Source organism: Plutella xylostella, chromosome 23 (assembly GCF_932276165.1).
Source record: "Plutella xylostella chromosome 23, ilPluXylo3.1, whole genome shotgun sequence".
Lineage (NCBI taxonomy): Eukaryota > Metazoa > Arthropoda > Insecta > Lepidoptera > Plutellidae > Plutella > Plutella xylostella.
This window is the reverse complement of record NC_064003.1, coordinates 2792936-2814371: the sequence shown is the minus strand read 5'-3', so window position 1 is coordinate 2814371 and position 21436 is coordinate 2792936. Positions and strand designations below refer to the sequence as shown.

The following is a 21436-nucleotide window of genomic DNA, read 5'->3' as shown; positions in this document are numbered from 1 at the left end:
CTATTAATTTAATATAAATAAAGAGCTATAAATTAACGTTACAGCAATAAAACCCTGTATCTAGCAACAAACACAATCTCACCATAATCTTTCCACTAGCGATCTCCGAAGTAAATCATTCCATTAAAGTTTCCAACATAAAGTAGTCGTTTAATTAATTTTACTAGAGAACAACTAAATCTCACACATGTTAGTGAAAGTAATTTTTATAGTTCTAAAATTAATGGTGGATATAATGAATTGGGTTGTTTCGTTGGATTTATAATTTCCATCGTTGAAAGTTAGTTAGTTGTTACGTGTGTAATAAGTTGAAATCGAAAAGGGCCGCCTAAGGCTAAAGCGAGGTTATTGAACCGTCATATAAATCCGAACTAAACGCATGGTCTTAACTTAATTCTGCTTTCATTTTTACTAACTATCGTAAATATGTGCCAAGTTGGTTTTGTATGTAGATGAACTCATATTATAAAATCTGTTCGCTTAGGTACGTATGTATAGTTTTTTTGTCTATGCTAAATGTAAACAAATTCATTGTACGTAAACTTATGGCAAATACCCATATAAATATACCCATATCGATTTTTTTTTGTGTCCAGCACCGAAAATGCCCGTGCCTCAGCTTACACCGAGGTGGACAATAATTACACTCACGGGCAATGAAAAGGTTCCACTGAGAAAAACATCTAATTACTCTTTAACGGAAAAGGCTAGCTTTATGATGCCCATTGATGAACATTGAAGTACATTTAACAGAGCATCAGGATATTACCAACAAAATACGATAAGTAATATTTTGTACAAATTTTAAATACCTAAATGGTTTGAAAAAATTGGCGTCGTTTGGTGTCGGCATTTTGTGAGTTGAACTATTTAATTGCCCGTGAGTATAGTATAAAAGGACATTTGTGTGTGAGTACGTATGAGCGCAGTTCAAACATCAAGGCTTGGCGGCCAGCAGTCTGGCGATGCATCATAAATAATCAAAAGATACCAAACCCGATACGTATTAGTCACTTTCTACCAATCGGTAATCAAAATCAAACACATTTTTAATGCCGCAAACTTGTCCGGCCGGTTTCGGTTCTCGCCCTCGATATCGGCCCGTGAACTTCAAATTAACCGATTGTTTTATTTAGTTATATTCATATTGTTAAAAATGTTAGTTGTATTAAGCTGCTGTTAAAAATGTTAGTTTGACGGCAATAGTCGGTATTTGGTATAACAGGGTGTGAATAAAATATATACCCTACAAAACAAGTAATGCCCGGGCTGATTATGGATTTATGTCCAAAAATCTATTAAAAATGCAGACAATAAAAATAACATGTTAAATCTCTGATTATCCAGCGATATAACAAACTGACCGATAATAAGATAAGAACAGTGTGATAGCAGTAGCAGAGCAACAAAATATACTCTAAACTGAGTCCGACTAAACCCAGGCCTTTGTCAACTTGCCGGCGATAGCGTGAAGAATCACAGATGCAGAGAAATCTTTAACGAGCCTCATAAAAGTGCGCGCAAGCCCTTTTAAGTCCACAAATGGTGAAAGCCTACAAATTTGCGCCGTTTCCGAGCAAAACCATGCCTTGATATAAGCTATAAAGATAAAACTAGCCCAGTTTGCGGGAGGGCGCGTCTTGTCTCGCCACTTGTACGACTGGGCACAAAGGTGAAGTTTGTAATTAGTTCCCGAGACGGCCGCCAGCGGGCGTGGCGTAATCGCCACAGTTTTATTGCCTCAAGTTCAATGCGGGTTGGCTAATTATCTTCTCGCTTTCTTTGGCACTGATAAGACTTTCTGGTCTAGAAAGCTTTAGTTGATTTATATGTTAGCGACCATTTTTGGTCTTTTTATAGATATTTTGAAGACAAAGTTATCGAAAAAATCCCATATTAACATCATATTTTTTAAAGGCTCTGTTAGTTTTAATTTCATTCTAAAAGAGGGCGCTGCTCTAGATCTAATTATGGGCTAACAATCTACTGTCAGACCAATGAGCTGTCTGTCACTGTTTGTTCGCCATAAAACTTTAATTAATCAGCATCTGACGAAGCAATAAAACACAAATGACAGACCGTAGCCGGTTATCGGCATTTTGTCTGATTAATGTAAATAAAACATAAATATTTATACGAGCAATCATTTCCACAAGATTTTTGCAATGCAAATTCGGATCGAAATATGATGGCCGGGAAAGTATAAATATTTTAAATGATACAGGCTTTTGTAACGATCGCTAATTGTTTTCGCATGAGGTTCGTAAGTTATGTTTATTTAGGATTTCATGATTCATGAATAATGTCGGTGTTTAAAGGCCGAAATGCGAAAAGGCTTTTCGGAAACCGCCCTTAATTTAATTTAGCACACATTGCCATATCTGAGTCGGCGCATGCAGTACCTAATCTAATGTCGTTTATAGCCGACTACTTTGACTGTGGTATGAAATTGCTTTATTCTCGCTACAAACACTTTATAAAATGGAAGTTAAATATTCAGTGCAATTGTCACAGGTGGAACTTTACGCTTCAGCGAGTGACGATAATTTAATGGCAATCAGACTGGGTTACTGTCAAAATAAATACACTCGTCGCTTTTTAATTTAATTTAGCAGTATATAGAAAATTGCTCCAGTTAAACAGTGGTCACAAATTAATCAAGAACGATTAAGTATTTCATATTCTAGTCCATTTATTGATAGTCTCCATTCAATCAATAGATTTTATTGAATGGAGACTATCAATAAATGGACTAGAATATGAAATACTTAATCGTTCTTGATTAATTTGTGACCACTGTTTAACTGGAGCAATTTTCTATATACTTGTCTGAAACATATAAGTGAAAACTAGTAATTGGCTATCTATCACTATTTAAAAATTCTTATGTAAAACAAATTAGTTTGTTTTACATAAGAATTTGTAAGTTTTCCTATAATTAAAAATAAATAAATAAATTCTACAGTCAACTTCAAACTCTTTATCGTATTCAACTGATTTGTTTTATCCACAAGTCCGTTACACTATTTGTACATTAATAATGTAAGCGCAAACTGTTTTATAATTAATTATATATTTTAGGTTTTAAAGAATCCGGTTAATATGTGCTTAATCTCGAAGATAATATTATGTTTTATGTTAATATTGTAGCGGCGCTGTCATCGGTACATATTTTATAATTTCCGTACCCCGTGCATCATTCATAACATATTATAATTCGAGAAACAATTTTACATTCATATGATACCTAGGTACACAGTGGTAAAACACGTGGCAAAAGTAATTATGAAATTATATAGAAAACGGGTACATTCACCTGCATTGGGAAACTACACTGATAATGTAAAGTTACAACAACAACAACACACGCACTCACGCCTTGTACTAATGTACTCCCTTGCGGGGTAGGCAGAGGTGCATTGCTGCACCCACTTTTCGCCAGAGTGTTATGTTAGTCCCAATGTAATAGGGGGCGGGCCTATTGCCATTTTACGGGCACATCCAAGACCCGAGAACAAATATCTGTGTTTAAACAAATATCTGCCCCAGCCGGGAATCGAACCCGGGACCATCGGCTCAGTAGTCAGGGTCACTAACCACTACGCCATTCGGTCGTCATGTAAAGTTTTTCAGGGATAATTACATAAGAACATAAGAAGTAATGTTTATGACTAACTAGGTGTTACCGCGAGCTTCGCTTTGTCTTCCTGTGTGAATACCGCGATAAAAAGTAGTATATGTGTTAATCCAGGGTTCCAGCTAACTCTATACCAAATTTCGTTAAAATCGGTTCAGCCGTTTTGACGTGAAGAAGTAACAAACATACACACATACAAACACACATACTCACAAACTTTCGCAGTTATAATATAAGTAGGATTAAAGGTACTGCACCGCTGACGGATCTCGCAGGCACATAGAACGTAAACTGCGCGTTTCCACACGGAAATCCGACGTTTACGTTCTATCATCATTACAGACGCGTAATGAGAAAACACTGTGCGAACAGGTTTCACTGGTACATCCTATACCTACCTATATTTTATGGAAAGGTTTGATTTCGCAAAACTTAAAAATCCTATAGACAAAAATCTGATATTAATTTGATTGTTTACATCGAATAAAAGCTGAGTGGTAAGGTAAATTGTGTTTACATCGAATAGAAGCTGAATGAAAAGGTAAGTCGAAAAATCACACCAAAGAATTTTTAATCTTCATTCCTATCGTAATAAACCTTGTCCATAAGTTATGTGATTTGTACGAGTTAAGTATATACATTTTTGAGTTATAATAATAATTATCATCATGATAAAAGCCACTCAGTCACGTCACCTTGAAAGCCGTTTATTTATTTATTTAATCCTTTATTGCACAAATATAAAATTAAGTGTACAAAGGGTGGACTTAATGCTACAAGCATTTACTTTACGTTTACTTAGCTTTCATGTTCATACTCTTTCTAGAGCATTCCACCTTCACATCATAGTCTGCCAATACCCGCTCATTACGCTGTCCGTATATACAGGGCGCCCCATTAGCCCGCTACCTGACTACAGCCTATACAGGGTGCCCCATTAGCTACCTGAGTATAGCCGGTTCGGAGGGCAACGAAAGTGACCTGTCAATCAGCGGGAGAGACGCCGAGTGATGCGAGCTGAATAGCTGCCTCGGTAGTGCGACCATGGGTTGGGGATATTTAGTGGGATATAAAAAAATATTGTTTTTTTGGAAAGCTTATTAAAGCGATATTGTACAATCTGTACCACCGAACAGTAGCAATTGCCTAATCCTAAGTATAATCCTTGAGCAGCGTCGCTCGCTAATCAAATCTGACGTTACTTGTATGGATCTGAGAGGTGTTTGACAGGCAAGAGTCGCCGCTAAAGGATTGTTGATTGCTTTAATGTGTCGGTGGTGATACGGTAGCTGGTGGGCTTAATGTTAAAAGTATTTTCACCATTGATCCGGTAGAAGTTGGCGGTTCAGAGATGTCAGGGAAAGAAAGTCAAGATGAGATCGTTGGAGATGCTTATATAATAATTCAAGCCGCGAATTTAATCATCATCTTTATCATTCATAATCATAACCTCGTATGATCCAACAACTAACATAAACACAACACTCATTTCAAATCAATGTCCGTTTAAAACAAATGAACGCATGGCCTCCCTACATCCTATTGGCTGTAGTACGTCACAGTGGCCCTTTTGTCTGCAGTCGGCAATTTGATCGAAAGCGAAGCCGCTTCGGTTTCGTTCGCACCTGACAACACAAGGCACAGGTCGACAGACGCAATACCGTGGCCTAGTCTACAGGTATACTATACCGAAGATGCAGTAGGGTCAAAAGGTGAGAATTTGGAAGAATGTAACTTTATTAAATAGGTATTATTATATTGGTATAATCATTTATATTTTCAGTACATTACATTTTCTTTTGTTGCTAAGCGAAACTTTTAACTAAGTCATTCATACCTACATCTCTATGAGATTTGTTGAAATCTGAAGAAGACCAGTAGTAATATTGAAAACATACTTTATAATAATATTATAAATCCTATAAGGGGCCGTCCATTAATCACGTGAGGTCGTTTTTCAAATTTTTTGACCCCCCCCTCCCCCTGGTGATATTTGGTGATGTATGGGATCAACCCCCCCCCCTCCCCCCTGGATCGCGTGTATTTTTTTGGAAGTCTATGTAAATGCTATTTTTGACTTGAAAAAATATAAAATTGCGTTTTGAAATTGAAAAACAGTAATGTGTATTTGCAATGAATTTTATACTAAAAATACGTTAAAATTTTTGCGCCGTTCAATATTTCAGTTCAGACCTAATACCTAGCGCTTTTTAATAAAAAATTAATACTATGTTTATCTCATGTTTCGTGAGGTTTTCCGTACCCCCTCCTTTGAGCCTCACGTGATTAATGGACGGCCCCTAAGTACCTATAGTGCCACAAACTTATCTGTTCCGGTGAGAGCTCACGTAAATGTCTAATATTTCTTGATTCTATAAGATTTTAAGTTAGCCTGTAGTGGTAATTCACCTTTTCGGTTTTAATAAACCCATCTAATCTATATGAATGTATAATTCAATGGTAAGTTATGAGATATGGATTAATTTAGTTCGCTCTCACCGGAACAGATAAGTTTGTCGCACTGTACTTAATTATATAGGTATTTTTTTTTTTTTAATATGGTAGGTAGAGGTACTCCCCAAAATGAAACCATCGAGTACCTACAGATTCTAAAAAAAGCATAAAAAGTCTGTAAAGTCGTAAAAGTAACCAGACTTTGAGAAAGTCAATATAAAATATTAAGTTGTCGCTTGGTTGAAGCACATCAAAAATTTTACAATGCCGTTAAATCTTTACCGCTACTGACCGTAAACTCGACACAACTTGAGCTTCATACTTGGTTTTAAGTGACTGCGGATACTTACAAATTTTCATAAAAGTAATTGAATTTAACTTAATAATAAGGAAGCATAAAACTTAAAAAAGAGTTCGTACGACAAAGGCCTACCTCAAACGAAAAAGAAGTTGGAAAAAGCGCTGGCAGTTTACAATTCGAAGTATGGCTTGTAAAAAGAAAAATAAAATATAGCAAGCGTGCAAAAGAAGGCATAATGCTCACTGTAATAAGGCTCACCATTGCCCGCTCTGGGCGCTGGGCGGACGGTGGGCGCCGCCCAGGCGAGCAGCGCGATCGCCCACCACCATGTCATCACAACCACACCTGAAAATTAAAAAAGAAAAAACGTTACTCTTTTAGTCTATGGCCGGAGGCAATGGCTGTATGCGTTCAGCCTTTGCCGGGTTTTTCTTTTTTATCGGAGAATGGGGTCACCGAAGGCTGCATGGAGGCTGCATGTGTCGGTCGCTTGTGCCACGTTCTTTTTATGCAGTGCTCGATGAAACGGTTTTATTTCTTCGTGTTTTTAGAATGAAAAAGGTACCGCATTCTAGAAAAGAAAATATGTTTTTCAGCATCAGTATTTTTTATGTCTCTAACGTTAGACAAAATTTTAATAAATACATAGACCCTGTGTAATAAATGCCATGCATGTACCTATGTAACATAAATCCCATAAACAAACACATTTTCATATTTAAATATTATGATTACTAGCTTTCCTACTACAGCCTTCGTACATCCAAACCGAAGTTTTACAACACAATTTATATGAAAGCTTAAACCTTGCCGTATATTGTACGTATAAAGCTTTTTACAAGCTTTCCCCGTCGGCAGCCTTGTTTTACACCGAGCTTACGTAATAAACCGCGATGGTTACTGTAGAAACACATGATAAGTATCTGTTAACACCTCAACATCAAATAGCTCATAAAGGGCCAAAGTGGACTTTATAATTTTACCACATCATATTAGCGAAAGTTGTTTATTAATTATTATTTAATAGTTTTAAGGTGCCGCAAATACAATTTAGTTTGCAGGAAGTAGCGAAACCTTTCAAATCTATTATTGATAATTTCTTATTGTACAATTTCAAAGCATGATTTGATAGCCATATAGTTACGGTCTTATTCATAAAAAAACCTTAAAGTAGGTTTACTGAGCTCAATAGTTACGGAACACATTAAGCCTATTTGAGGTTTCGTAAAAATCTCTATTCATAATAGTTCCGTAGACCTTCAATAACTATAGTGATGCTAATAGATTTCACAGACCAAACATTTTGACATTTACCCTATTAAGTTGCCGGTCCGACGAAACCATAAACAAAAATAGCGAAAACTTTCATTCATTTATCAATCTCTATTATCTATGTTAGCCACGGCGCGGCACTTAAAAAAGTTTACGTTGGCTTAAAGGCGCAGTTGGCCAAGCCAAAACCCACAAAAAAAATAATTAAATTTTTACGTTACCATGGCAACTTATTTTCAGCAAATATTAACTCACAACAAATGTCAAATCGTCAATAAAGCAGAACAGCTGTTGACCGGCCGCCATGTTTTTGTACAAGAGGAGGTTTACGGAAGGTGTCTAGTAGGGTCCAGCCAACTTTAGCATATCAAGGTTTTACGAATCAGTTGGAGAGTTCTTTAGCGCTATTGATCGTTTATGAATAAAGTTTTTTTGACATTTGCTTATAGCAGGCCTATAGGTCTCCCGTAACTTTTTATGAATAAGACCGTTAATCTCGCGTTCTTCGGGATATTCTATTCTATTCTATTCTCTGTGGGGGTGTAAGTACCTGCACCTGGCTCTCTCGAGTGGAACCTTTGTGCATATCCCCAAGGTCTAAACTGCCTTCCTAAGCTTGGACCATTTCCCACCACGCTGGTCCACTGCGGGTTGGTGGGTTGACATATCTAGATGTGCTAAATCTAGATATGCAGGTTTCCTCACGATGTTTTCCTTCACCGTAAGAGCGATGGTATACATTGTACTTAAGTTAAAAGAACTCATTGGTACATGTCAGCGCCGGGATCGAACCCGCATCTCTTGCGTGAGAAGCGGGCGCTTACCCGACTGAGCTACCACCGCTCTCCTTCGGGATATTTAAGGCTTGGTGCAAGCCAACTATACCTATCAACTTACGATTGATCATGTAAGGGACCCTGAATAGTAAGCTATCGGCAATTTTCTACCCCATTTCAGTTCCTATTTAACAACTCCATCGGAAGAAGATGCGACGCCACATCAACAGGAAAAACTACTTTCCTCTATTTATTTATGTGGTAACGAAACCCAGCGCACACGACAAACAACTTAGGGACGTAGTTAAATAGAAGTTTTATTCGATGTCCACTTTCTACGCAGTGTTTATTTACTCTGAGGTCTAATCACATTTCGCCGAGTGATCTTGGGTTAGGTTAGGACTGTGATGGTGTTTGGAGTTTATGGTGACAGTATGTATATGATTGTTAGTAAAAAAAAGACTTAACATTTTCACAGAAAGATATAAGTAGGTACAAGTACCTGATACAGATTTACTGAAGACATTGAATACTAACATATTTTTTACAATAAGTATTCAAAGATCATAGTTTTCTTTGTAGTTTGATGTTGATAATTTTTCCAGTGATTTAACATAAACTTAAGAACTTTTTTTTTTGTATATTTAATTATTAAACGAGAATGTTCAATTACGAAAAAAAAAACTTCACAGGTGCTTTTACAATATACAATATCTAAAACCAACAAATTTGATACCTACTTTAACTTTGACGTTGTCTTTCTTACTTTAACTTTCACTTAATCACCAACGCCTCTATTTAAAGACGATAAAAGTTAAATATTGAAATGTCTGCTGGAGTATCAGAAGTCATCAATACACACAATTTGGTAAGTAGGTACTTAACTTTATCTGACACGATGACTGCATAATGTATTAGGATGGGGCAGTGGTGGCCACTTTAAAAGTTACAGATAAACTGGCAAGTCAACAAAAAATACCACATTTAAACTGTGTGATCCTAAAGAGCGATTAACACATTATACCCCGTTTCAGGTAGGATGATCATCTGTGTCAGGTTTTCCAAAGTACGCACAAATACTATTGCGAAATCTGTGCCAATTAATTTCATTCCATTGGATACGACCCATACAATAAGTCGATAGACAAGTCTATAGAATTGAATTATGGAATATCTCAAAAACCTTAAAACTAAAAACGCAGGAATCATCGTCTCTTTTGTTGGCTGTACTAATGTACTTACTCCGCATCATAAAATATAAAACTTAAAAGTACCTAAGTTTCACTTTTAATTGCCTAATGTTTGAGAGCAATGCGACAGACCATTTATCACATTGATAAGTTTGCATTGCTCAAGTACCTTACCTTTTATCAAATGCTGCTGAATGTGCTGCATTGTAAAAAATAATTATCAAAATCGGTCCATAACTGGCGGGGATATTGGTGGATATAGAACCTCCAGAAGGATAGTTTTCGAAGTCGGTTAAAAAAACCGTCCTCGACGGCTATTTAATAGGTAGAAATGGGGTCTGAGGAACATAATGAATGACGGTGTAAAACCTATCGGTCTAACCCTTTTTCTTACTAGACGTAGATCAGATACTGTACACCATTAGATAGATATAATTATTACGCTTTATTACTTAATAATCTTTAATGCTATTAATAATGTACAAGAAAATCTGGAAACGATGTTTGATTCAGTACAAGAACAAAAAGAAAAGTGAAAGGACGTGAAATTTCATTTTCCTTCGACACTATTAGTAGTAATATAGAGGAGAAAACACACTCCGTAAATGCTTATAACAAGATCTGAAGATTGGATCACGAAATTGAATGTGCTAATCAGAAACGGTTTGTATGTGAAACTTAGTATTTTAGTATCGTGTGAAGTGTGAACTATTTGTGTTCAAACATAAATTATTATTTAGTAATCTCAATACCCATTTGAAAGTGATAAAAGAAAAGTTACAAATCGATATAAATAACATTTTCTTCTTCTCTTTAGCGATTTGGTGACAAATAACAAATAAGTACTAGTGAAAAAGTACCAGTACCTAACAAATTACTCGTAAATGTACGAGTAATGGAAAAAAGACGCCGCGCCGCCGCGCCGTCTGCCATATCGAAGTACATTTAACAGCGCATCAGGGTATTACAGCACAGCAGATCGTCGCTTCATTTACAAGCGTATGGCACATTTATCCTAAAACGCAAAGTAGAAATCAAAATACTCGTACCACGTGATTCGATTGAATGTGTCATAATTTATTTATTTATTTATTTCAAGACCAACAAATGATACACTTGTTACATACATCAAGGCTACATAAATAAAATACTTAATAAAGTGTGTGTTATAATAATAATATAATAATAAATCATTTATTTCAAACCATAGATCCATATGTGAAAAGTCATATCATGTGTCTACTCGTATCCGACATTAAATTTGATAACTTCTCGATAAATACCCTAACAACTTACTTGCATTGTCAGGTACCATCACGGATGCATGCTACACTGAGATTTTATCCTTTCAGATCAACGATAGGTGAGCCTAAATAAAATAAGGCTCTCAGACAGTACCAACTATACGAGCCAAAAATTAAAATGAGGTTCTATGACAGTAAAAATAAGCTTGTTTTTTAATGCACAAATTGCCTGTTATCGGTATCATGCTCACTGGAACAAATATTTACAACCAGTAATCATACAGTGTGCTTCAGAGGCTCGTAATTTCACTCACAGCGCTAATATCATGCAATTGGTATTAAACGCACAGTTTAAAAAGAGTGAGACGGTCAAGGGTGAAAGCGCCATTTCGCCGTTCATAGTTCATACGCAACTTCAGCCCAATCCCTTCAAAATACAAAATATACTATTTACTCATTATACTTAATTCTCCATTAGCAAATCAGGAATCATTTTCTATGACGGAACCCCGGACCGTATCTGATTTCCCGCCATTACTTTTCTAAAGAACGAAAGTATTTTAGTTTCACTTGACGATCGGTTGAAATGTGTAATTATTGTCCCCCATTGTCTCTGACCACTGACCAGTTAAAAGCCTTAAAAACTACTTTTACTACTCAGGCAATAAGGTGTAAAATTTAGTGTAAGCGAGTTAACTTGCACGTTGCGTTCCATTAAGCAAATAGATGAGTGCGTCTACGCAGATTAAGTGTGTGTGTTCCTTGGCTATTACAATAGTTTTATAGCCACTCGACGTCTCTGTCGTTTCCTTGAGATCTGAAAGGGACAGGGATTCTCAAGCAAGATGTTTATATGCTCTAAGGTCATAGGAGTTAAACGCAGATTAGCGTAATCTATGGCTCGTAATGTTGTACAACATAATGCTTAAGCCAGGACAATTTAATATGTGTACACGGATATATTGTTTTTGATAGTGTGATACTTTAATACAAGTTTAACTAGGGGAAACGTGAAAAATATGAACGCCCGTATGTAATAAATAATATATACATGACTGTGTCACTCATTACTTATGAACTAAAAACATAATAGAGGTACATTAACTAGGTCTATTGCGAAATGCTTTACAAAACGTTTCCAAAGATGATGGTGGTGATAATTATGTAGTAAGTAGTTATACATAATTTTATTAATAATATTCAAGTGGACAGTCAGCTGCATAAACTTATATGCTCTTTTTAACCTTGTCTAAACTAAACTTCATAGTATACGTGTTTATAGCGGTGAGTGCTCGAAGTGCCTGTAAATTTTCTCGTCATCTTTACATTAACAACCGTAATAAACGCAGATCCTTTGAACTTGAAGATAAAATGGGAGGGCTACTCCAACTATGCGAGAATAATATACAGAGTGTAATTATTTTTTTATCGTGATTAGTTTGTCATAGTACCTAATAGACTCAATTAACTGTACTACCTTACTTATAAAACATCGCTACCTCTAGCATTTTGAATTGTTTCTTTACCGCAGATAAAAACGGGTTTTTCGCATAAGCAATGAGTTTAAGGGTCGTAATAGGGATCCTTTCTTTTTATGTGATAAAGATTATTTATTTGTGGGATAAAAATCTTACTGTCGCTCAGTGGCGAAGGGTTTATTTCTTGAGATGGGAAGCCGGTGTGGTAAAATTTATATTTTGTGTGTAGGTATTATGTAATTTCGTGAGGTAAAAAACATGAAATATCAAATAGGTCAGTTTAAATGTGTAGCCGATGGGAATCGTGTTTTTTCGCCACTGCTATCGCCTTCTTAAATTATGTCGTATACCGTTGTTTTTATGATGTCGTTGTCACAGTTGTCGTGGTCCCTGCACAATGCACATATCCCTGTATAAGAGACCTAAATATATTTTAGACATCTCTTTTGACTTCTACAATGCCGTCAATTTACAACATATCAAAAATATGTATTTCTTTCTTTCTTTCTATCCTGTCTCCCGCATCACAGTAAACGCCCTGGGTAAGGTGACCCATCGAGCTAGAACCGTAGTCTGTGCTCACCAGCTCGCAGCTCGCTGAGCATCGCCGCGCTCCACTGGGCATGAGCCCTAACATCGCCCTTTCATCTCATTGTAACTAGCTTTACAAGATGGATAACGTAACATTGCAAATAAATTTTAAGGTTGTTTAATCAAATATAGGTAATATAGGTGAATTGAAGTAGAGGTAGTTCGTTTATAAAACATCTAAATAATATATCCTGTAAATTTCAAACTGTATTGCCACAAAAAAGTTAAAGGCAGGTTTGACAGGAGTTTGACAGAGGCATAAAAGATTTTGACGATAGACTGTTTTGACGATTGACATAACGTTGCATAACTATGTCCCTACGTAAGCTTTGTTTTCGCTTGAGAGTGCAGGTTTGCATTTGTAGATCGCAATATTTTTATGAACTGATGAAATTTTGTGTATCTGCGTAGAACTCACTCTGAACACTGAACAAAGCATTTCACAAATTGCAGTCTGCTTTCCTTCCTATTTGTCATGTCGGTGACAAGTTCGCGGGCGAATTTCCACGCGCGTGAGTGTTGCCAGATGAAAATTGTATTTACGCTCATGAATACTGCGATGTGTTCCGTTGACACAGAAGTCTTTTTGTCACTCTGAAAAAAATATTTTTTCTGCGTGATATTTTTAGCTCGTCATTTTTCATCAAAAGGAAACAACAAAGACTTTTCTGTAGCTATCGATGTTTCGGATCTCTTTGAAACAAAAGGACATGTCACAAAATTGGCTCCAGGATGTTTCCGGAAGGGCTTTATGTGTGAAATACGAAACGAGATTACGAAATTCCGCTAGTTTCACGACCCCTGCATTCTTTGACAAATAGTTTCATTTCGGCGGGGAAAGCCCATTTATCTACTACAAATACGATGAAATAACATCTAATTTAAAACGTATCCGTTTAAAATTTACTTCTGGGTATGGCAAGTTTTAAGTCTTTAAACTAATAAAAACGGAAATTAGAAATATAACACAATGTTTATTTTAAAGGTAAGATTTTAAAGTGACAGAGAAACAGAAAATAATTACATATACAAACGACAAGTAGGCACCTAGAGTATGATCGGCCAGCACACCGTATAATACTTTATATTGATTTGTAAACTTCTTTCAACAATTACTTCAGGTTTGTTTGATGCGATCACGCAACATAAACCATTTGAAAGGTTACTTTTGTACTAACCAGGAGAGTACACTAAACATAATAATATGATACCAATCATGACATCCAGCTTAACATTTTACTCTGTCAAAGTTACATACTGAAATAGTTGATTGTCAAATCATAAACCTTGTCACTGAGACAGCCATATTAGTAATTTCTCTTAAACCGGCGTGTTCCTTCACATCCAGATATACTGGCAACACCAAGCGCTTTCTCGCACATCTTCACCGCATCCGCCATACCCTGTCCCTTAAACAACTAAATATCACACGAATATCACCCTTAATACATGCAAATTACGAGACACAACTAAAGGCTTGTACTACAGGGCAAGGGACAAAGTGACAATGAACGCATGGCATGATTGACAAGCCACATATATCAATACAGGCGGAAAGTTTACGGTTTGTTTACACTCGCAGTTCACTTTCACAACGAAATGATCTGTGACATTGTTGTGATGCGTCTGACCTTAATGGGTGTCGCCAATGTGGTGATAGGTTCACGGTGACACAGTACAGTGTGGTATAAAGTGAGAGGGAAATTTAATTTGCCAAATGCTGTGTCTTGAAGTTCAAGATTACTTATAAACGTATGTGCTTATACTCGTATTTCTTATCATCCTAAACAACACTTTAACATCACAATCCATCACGTCCCACTGCCGGGGCACAGGTCTCCTTCCAATGAAGGAAGGCTTTAAGACAGTTATTCCTCTACATTATAATGTTGAAATCAAATCAACAAACTACTTAGTACGAAACTTTATAAAGAACGAACCATCGATTTTTTTAGAAAGATTGGAGTACTATGAGATCAAACAAAAAACACAAAAATGGCCATAAAAGGCAACAACTAAAGTACCTTTACCGAAGTATACATACACTGTGTCTTAATGGCTGGAGTGTCAATCTAATGATGAGTCTACAAATTGTTGCATGGTGACTTTATGGGTATTAAAAGCGTAGTCTTCGTCTTATAAGGTGACGCAGAGGGGGGAAATGGCTACTTTCTTGTACCAAATAGGGCTGGTAATTAATCGTTTATCGGTTTAGTTACTTTAAAACTACGAAGTAAAACGTAGGAGACGTTTGATAGGGAAAATAAAACTTCAGACACTATTTTGTAAACTAACTAACTAGATTTGTTCAGCAAGTTAATTAATAATTATTGTTAAAGATGGAAATGTTAAATAAGTACTTACATCGTAAAATAAACCTCACATACAGCGTATAATTTTCCAATAATAATTAACAGTATCCAGCCGTAAAGTTCTCGTACCCGTAACATAGCATTACGCAAAAAATAGTAACACTTGACAAGGAAAGTAGTTAACCCATAAATCATAGAAACTGCAGCGCACTCAAAAATGTGCCAGTAAAGCAAACCACACGTAGGTACTTACAGCAAACTGAGCCAATGTACGATAACGATAGCTTGAATTTCTACTACCGTCCGTCTTACTTCGTCCCGTGCCACCGCTGTTTATTACACGAATATAACCCCTGGCACGTGGTAATAAAAATCATGACGATGTGTTTCCAAGGGACGTGTTAAAAGGACTGTACTACTGGACCGATTTAGTGTCGCATGTGCACTACCAGTTGCCTTATTGAGTGAAAACGCGTAAACGAGGAGCGGAGTCCCAGTCCGACGCGGGAAATTGGACTGATTGCTAGAAAATGTACTGATTGTGAGATAAACACGACGATACTCGGAATTTTCGTGGGAAGGTGAGAGAAAAATGAAAATATCTATGAGAAACGCCCATAAAGTTTGGCAACGACAATAGTGTAGTCAGATAGCGCAGCTGAAAAGTATTGAAATAAACATCATGCTCCGAATTTCAGCATATGAGGCTGAAAATTTGGAACCTTGGCTACTTGGGTCATCGCCGATGTACAGTCGCCGGAGTCAAACCTTAGCACTTTATTGCTCTTGCAACTTGGGTTCGGGAACCATAATGGCCCTTGGATTTTTTCGAAAATCCTGAAAGGGCTGTCAAGATAATTCTTGCTCTCGGTACTCTTGCTTGTATCGTATCAGTGCTACCATAATTATCTTTAAATCATCATCATAATCATCAGAAAGCCCGTATTATTATACGGTTTCAATGTCGAGAACTTTTGGGAAGTTATATGAAAGTTCCCAGCACTATAAGATATACATAATTATCTATATCAATTCCACAACAGTTCAATTCCAAATAATAGAGATAACATCAACAAATGAAGATCCAGTGCGTCCAACTCTAGAACCGTCGATGCTCAGGGAAAATCGCATAGATCGTACCACAAAAACTGGTTCCACCACCAGTCAAGGGCTTATCAATACCGAGCTTTATTCTCTCGTTAAAAACGCATTTACTACCATGTTAATTTAACGTCCAGCCGTGTGTACATTTAAAAAGTGATTGCGGAGTAGTATTTATCTTTTTGCTCGGCGAAAGTGGAAAATTGAGGCGGTGAAAAATGGAGATGGTTTTAAATGTCTAGTTTATTTAGGTATACGCTCTGCAGGGAGATTGGTAGAAAAGCTTAGTTTGATGTGCTCAGACGAAGACTTTTAATTGAATTTATGGTATGTGAGGTAAGTATCACACTGGCCTCAGTGTGATCGAGACGTAAACGACGTACTTAGTATAAAGTAACTGCTCGGTGATTATGTGATATATTCATCGTTGAGTCAACGTTAAAATAAGTTTTTGTTTCTAATGAAGATGAAATGAAATTTATCCTTATTTTCATAAACTTGTAAGTGTAAAAAAACATCGTAGGCACTTCGATGAATGTATAATATTTTCATAAATTACAAAATACATTAAAAGTTTACATTGATATTGAACGATGAGCCTACGATGAACGTGACTAGTCTTGAAAAGTATATGTTTGCATCTACTAACGTTGTGTCTGCGATATTAAGTGTTTTCTATGCTTTTTATCCAATACTTCTATATTAATTTCATTACAAATCGTTATTTCCTTTTCCGTTCTAATAAACAAGGAAAATTACACCTTTTTGCTACTTCACGAATAAGGAAAGACATTAGATCCGTTTCCATTTAATTTTATCACTTAAGTTTATTACTGTGTTTCTTTTTCTTTAATTAACTTACTGCTTACTTAAGTTTTCCTTCCGTTAAATAGATTTCTCGTTTTTTTTTCGAGGAATATAAGTAGGTACGTATTATCTTGTATTGAAACGAAAATATACCTAAATGGCTCAGTTTGAAACAGTTACTTTTTATATAATTTAGTATTCTTCTTAGCGTTTTATTGACTAGAGCTGATCTTGGATTTTTCACCGTGGTGAGAGTATTCACCGTTTAGTCTACGGGCCTTACCGCGAAGTCAAAACGAAGTAATCAGTATCAAATTTAAATTATTTTGAATCCGAAAATGGTTGTCAAAACAAGGTGTAAGTTGATGACAAATTATTATTCATTCAACCAGCCAGTAAAAACTTCCAATGCCTATAATATTGGCGGCAACGTCAGACGAAAAGATGAAACGGCCAGAGATGATGATCATTTATAAATTGAATTGAAATTGAGTAAGTTATCCACGATAATGGCCATATCCGCGGGCTACTCAAGCTCCATCGCCACTACATACAGATGTTAAAGTCAACCATTTCCTGCTTAGTTTCTATACAACATGATTACCGACCAGGCACCTGATTTTAATTACAAACAGGGTAATCCAATAATATTTATAAGGGATTTCTTGTCTTATTAAAAGGAAACGCAGCAATTAGCCAATCAGCAGCCGTTAATGTGGTGTTGCCATATGAAAGAAATGTCTCACCATATAATGTGTTATTTATGGAGTTGAAAGAATGTAGGAGATATACTGTGTTAGATAGTTCTAAGTGTTTCTTAGTAACTTATTCTGTTAACTTATTTGTATATGATAATACATAGTTAAATCACAGTACCTGTTTTAATTACATATTACAGTATAAATATTAATGAAACACATAATCTGATAGTTGCAGATTGCAGTTATTATAATGTCTGATAATAAAAAAGGAAAACTAAATTCATTAAAACATAGCACCTGCTAAAGCTATTAATTTAAGTTGAGTAGTGAAAATGGCGCAACATTTTAAAGCCCGGCTTTTATCGATAAAGTTATTGAAACAAGATACAAACAAGCTTTCCACGAGCTTCAAGATAACTATTGATGTACTGAGTTACTGAGTTATAGGAGAAGCAATCAAAGCAAATGTATTGGGTGCTAGAGAGAGCCGATGTAGAATACAATTTCAATCAATTTTACTTACCTGTTTCTGTATTCGATGACAAACACTAGCCCCCAAATTCATAGACAGTATTGTAAATTTAGAGAAGGTTTACAAATGAATTTGAACTTATTATGTCAGTCAAAAAGTGGAAATTCGTTGAAATTCGTAAATTCCAACGTCTTTTGTAAACGTCATTTAAAGTGACAGAAAGCTCTGATTTAAGGGTATGTCACCGTAGTCACCGTGGTAAAAGGATAACTTTGTCAGTCGCTGACTGTCCATTTAAAGAGTATGCAATATGTGTAAGGTACTTAATTTTAGTGTTCAATTATTGTACTTAGTTGTATTGCTGTGTGTGTGTGTAAGTAAATAATCCTTTGACATCTTTTTTCGATACTAGTTAGGTACATCAGTAATAAAATATTCGATTGAACATACATAAAAAATACAAATTATATAAAATGGCCGGTCGGGACAGATATTTTTTTAAAGACAATTGATATTTATATTTAATAGGTATGTATCTATCTATGTATTTGTGTAGAAATATCAGCTGTCCGATACCCATAACACAGGCTCTGCCTATCTTGGGGTCGGATGGCCATGTGTGAGATGTCCCCACATATTTATTTATTTATAAAATGTTACCCGAAACATGGTTAAACCCCTCGTCAGTAAAAGCCATATGTGTATCACAGAACCTATTATAGTAAAATATTCGTTTGGCGACACCATACATACTTAATCGAATTTTGTCCATTTTAATTTTCCTAAAAATATGTAAATTTTCAACCACGAGCGAGCGTTAGTAACACTGCGAATAAGCTATAAATTTTCACAGGCATTTTTAATCCGGTTATCATATCAATTTCGTGCAAAGCTTTTAAAACAATATATTTTTATAAAATTTTGCGGATCAAATATACATTTTCAGAGTTTTCAGAAAGCTTCTAATTTATTATTTAAATACGTGTACCCAGTTAACCAACCTACCTCAGCATAAATTATTCGCATTAAAAACATGTTATTTGTTTTACTTATATTAACATTTAAAACCCAACTTTACTTAAGTCTTTTTGAAATAACCCGTCCCGTTTGACAGCCACTTCGCTGCTTAAATGGGTCACGAGGGCTAACGTACCTACCTACTCAATGGAAGGAATATTTTATTTTAGCTAATTTTAAATGATATTCCGGATTTAAAAGCGACTTATAGTAATACTGGCTGCCATGGTTAAGGTCCCGGGTTTGAAAGAAGACAGTGGTTTATAAAATTATAAATTATGTTTACGTTAAAGTAATGATTTTTTTACTTTTAATTGTAATATCTTTAGAATAAGTACTTCATGAAGACCAATATCCATAGCATATAAACTGACATGAATTAATTAATGTTGATTTCATCACCAATCTAAATCACTTCGAGAAATACATTATATTGAATTAATTGTACAGTTAGAAACAATGGCTTCCTAAGCTCAAAACAATTATTTCTCGGTCACTTACGGGGTCTATGTTCATAGCACTGCCGCTTTTCTGATTTCCCCAGATAGCTCTGAGAATAACCCCCCAGCGCTGTCTCTCCCCCCCTTTACTCTAATTACGTTAGTGCTCATCCACTAGCCTAGGCTAGCTGCAGGATTTAAATTCGTGCACTATTTTCGGTTAATATTGTATGACCTGTGATGGATTTCGGGCGTAAGTGGTTTATGATTTTTGCACAGGATCTATTCGAAAAAGAGGGGCATTCTACGTGGCCCGTTTATGTATAGGACCTCTATATTCTAACAATTGCACATCTTTTTACAAGTTTTGCTGTACACTCCGTACATTGGCTGGTAGAAAATACTTTTAGCATTCACCTCAACTTTTGTACAAAATAGAATTTACATTGTGTAATAATAAATAATTTTATAAGATGTAAATAAACAAGGAGGGATTACTCAAATTCGTTTTTAGATGTGCCTACATCAATATTGTTAGTTATGTAACAATACCTGTTCTGACTGATGAAAAAGTTCCTATTAATTTCTTCATTTAGATAAGTTCGAACCCATACAAAAAAAAATGCTTTAATAATTGAAGATGGCATATGTATACCAAATTTCATTCAAATCCGTTCAGTATTTACTTTCGCATGTATACTATTAGTTACGATAACGTAGATAGCTCTTACCTAAAACTAACCTAAATATTAGTATATAGAAATATTAGTAGAAGATTTATATATATATATAGATATATATATATATAAATAAATCTTCTATTTGTTCAAACATTTAATAAGAAATTTGATCAAAATATTACCTATTTTAGTTGGTTATATCCTGATGCTCTGTTAAATATACTTCAATGTTGCAGAAGGCGTCATTATGTTAGCTTTTTCCGGTTAGGAATAATTTGGTGATTTTCTCAGTGGAACTTTTTTATTGCCCGTGATTATATATAGAGAGATATATATATATACATACCTAGTACGCAAAAGATACTTCACGCTGGCACAAAACACTATCGATTTCTTTAAGTAACTTTTCACTTTTTACACGTAGTAATTCACTTTACAATCACTCGCATTGGCGTCTTGATAATTTATACATTTCTCTATGTTTTGTAATGTATTAGTAATTTTACACACTCTCAATTTAGTTTTAGATATCTAAGAATAATTTTGCAAAAGTTTAAACATATACTTCAGTTGCAACACCTCTACATTTTAACAAAGCTGGAACCGTAATGCTTTTAAATCAATTTTCTTTTCTTATACATTTACATACAGGGAAAATATTATAAGGGCCAGTTGAAGACCAGCGCTGTCGCCTTTATGTCCACAGCATATGCTGAGCTGGTGCCGTTTTGACACTCTGGACAGCAACCTTTGTTTGTTTGTTCTATATAAAATATGTATTAGTGTCTTCATTTTGTTGTTGTTTCTTTTTCTGTATTTATTTGTCTGTCTCAGTGTGTCAAATAAATGTTTGTTTGTTTCTTTCTTTCTTTCTTTCTTTCTATCAGACACGGAACTATTAGCAGGAGGCATCATATAAGCTAACTTTGACTATGATAAGTGAGACATTCAGTTTGAATAGGA

The 21436-nt window shown here is 35.5% G+C and overlaps 1 protein-coding gene across 2 annotated transcripts in view; it reads right to left on the bottom strand.

Moving 5' to 3' along the window:
• LOC105389050 (serine proteinase stubble) overlaps positions 1-21436 on the bottom strand; it is a 98185-nt gene that overhangs the window by 42179 nt on the left and 34570 nt on the right. Inside the window, exon 3 of one of the 2 annotated variants that reach the window (XM_038113622.2) lies at positions 6636-6737. In XM_038113622.2, the coding sequence (XP_037969550.2) occupies positions 6636-6737 (102 nt within the window). The remainder of the gene's footprint in view (positions 1-6635; positions 6738-21436) is intronic. The other variant, XM_048629354.1, reaches the window with a different exon arrangement.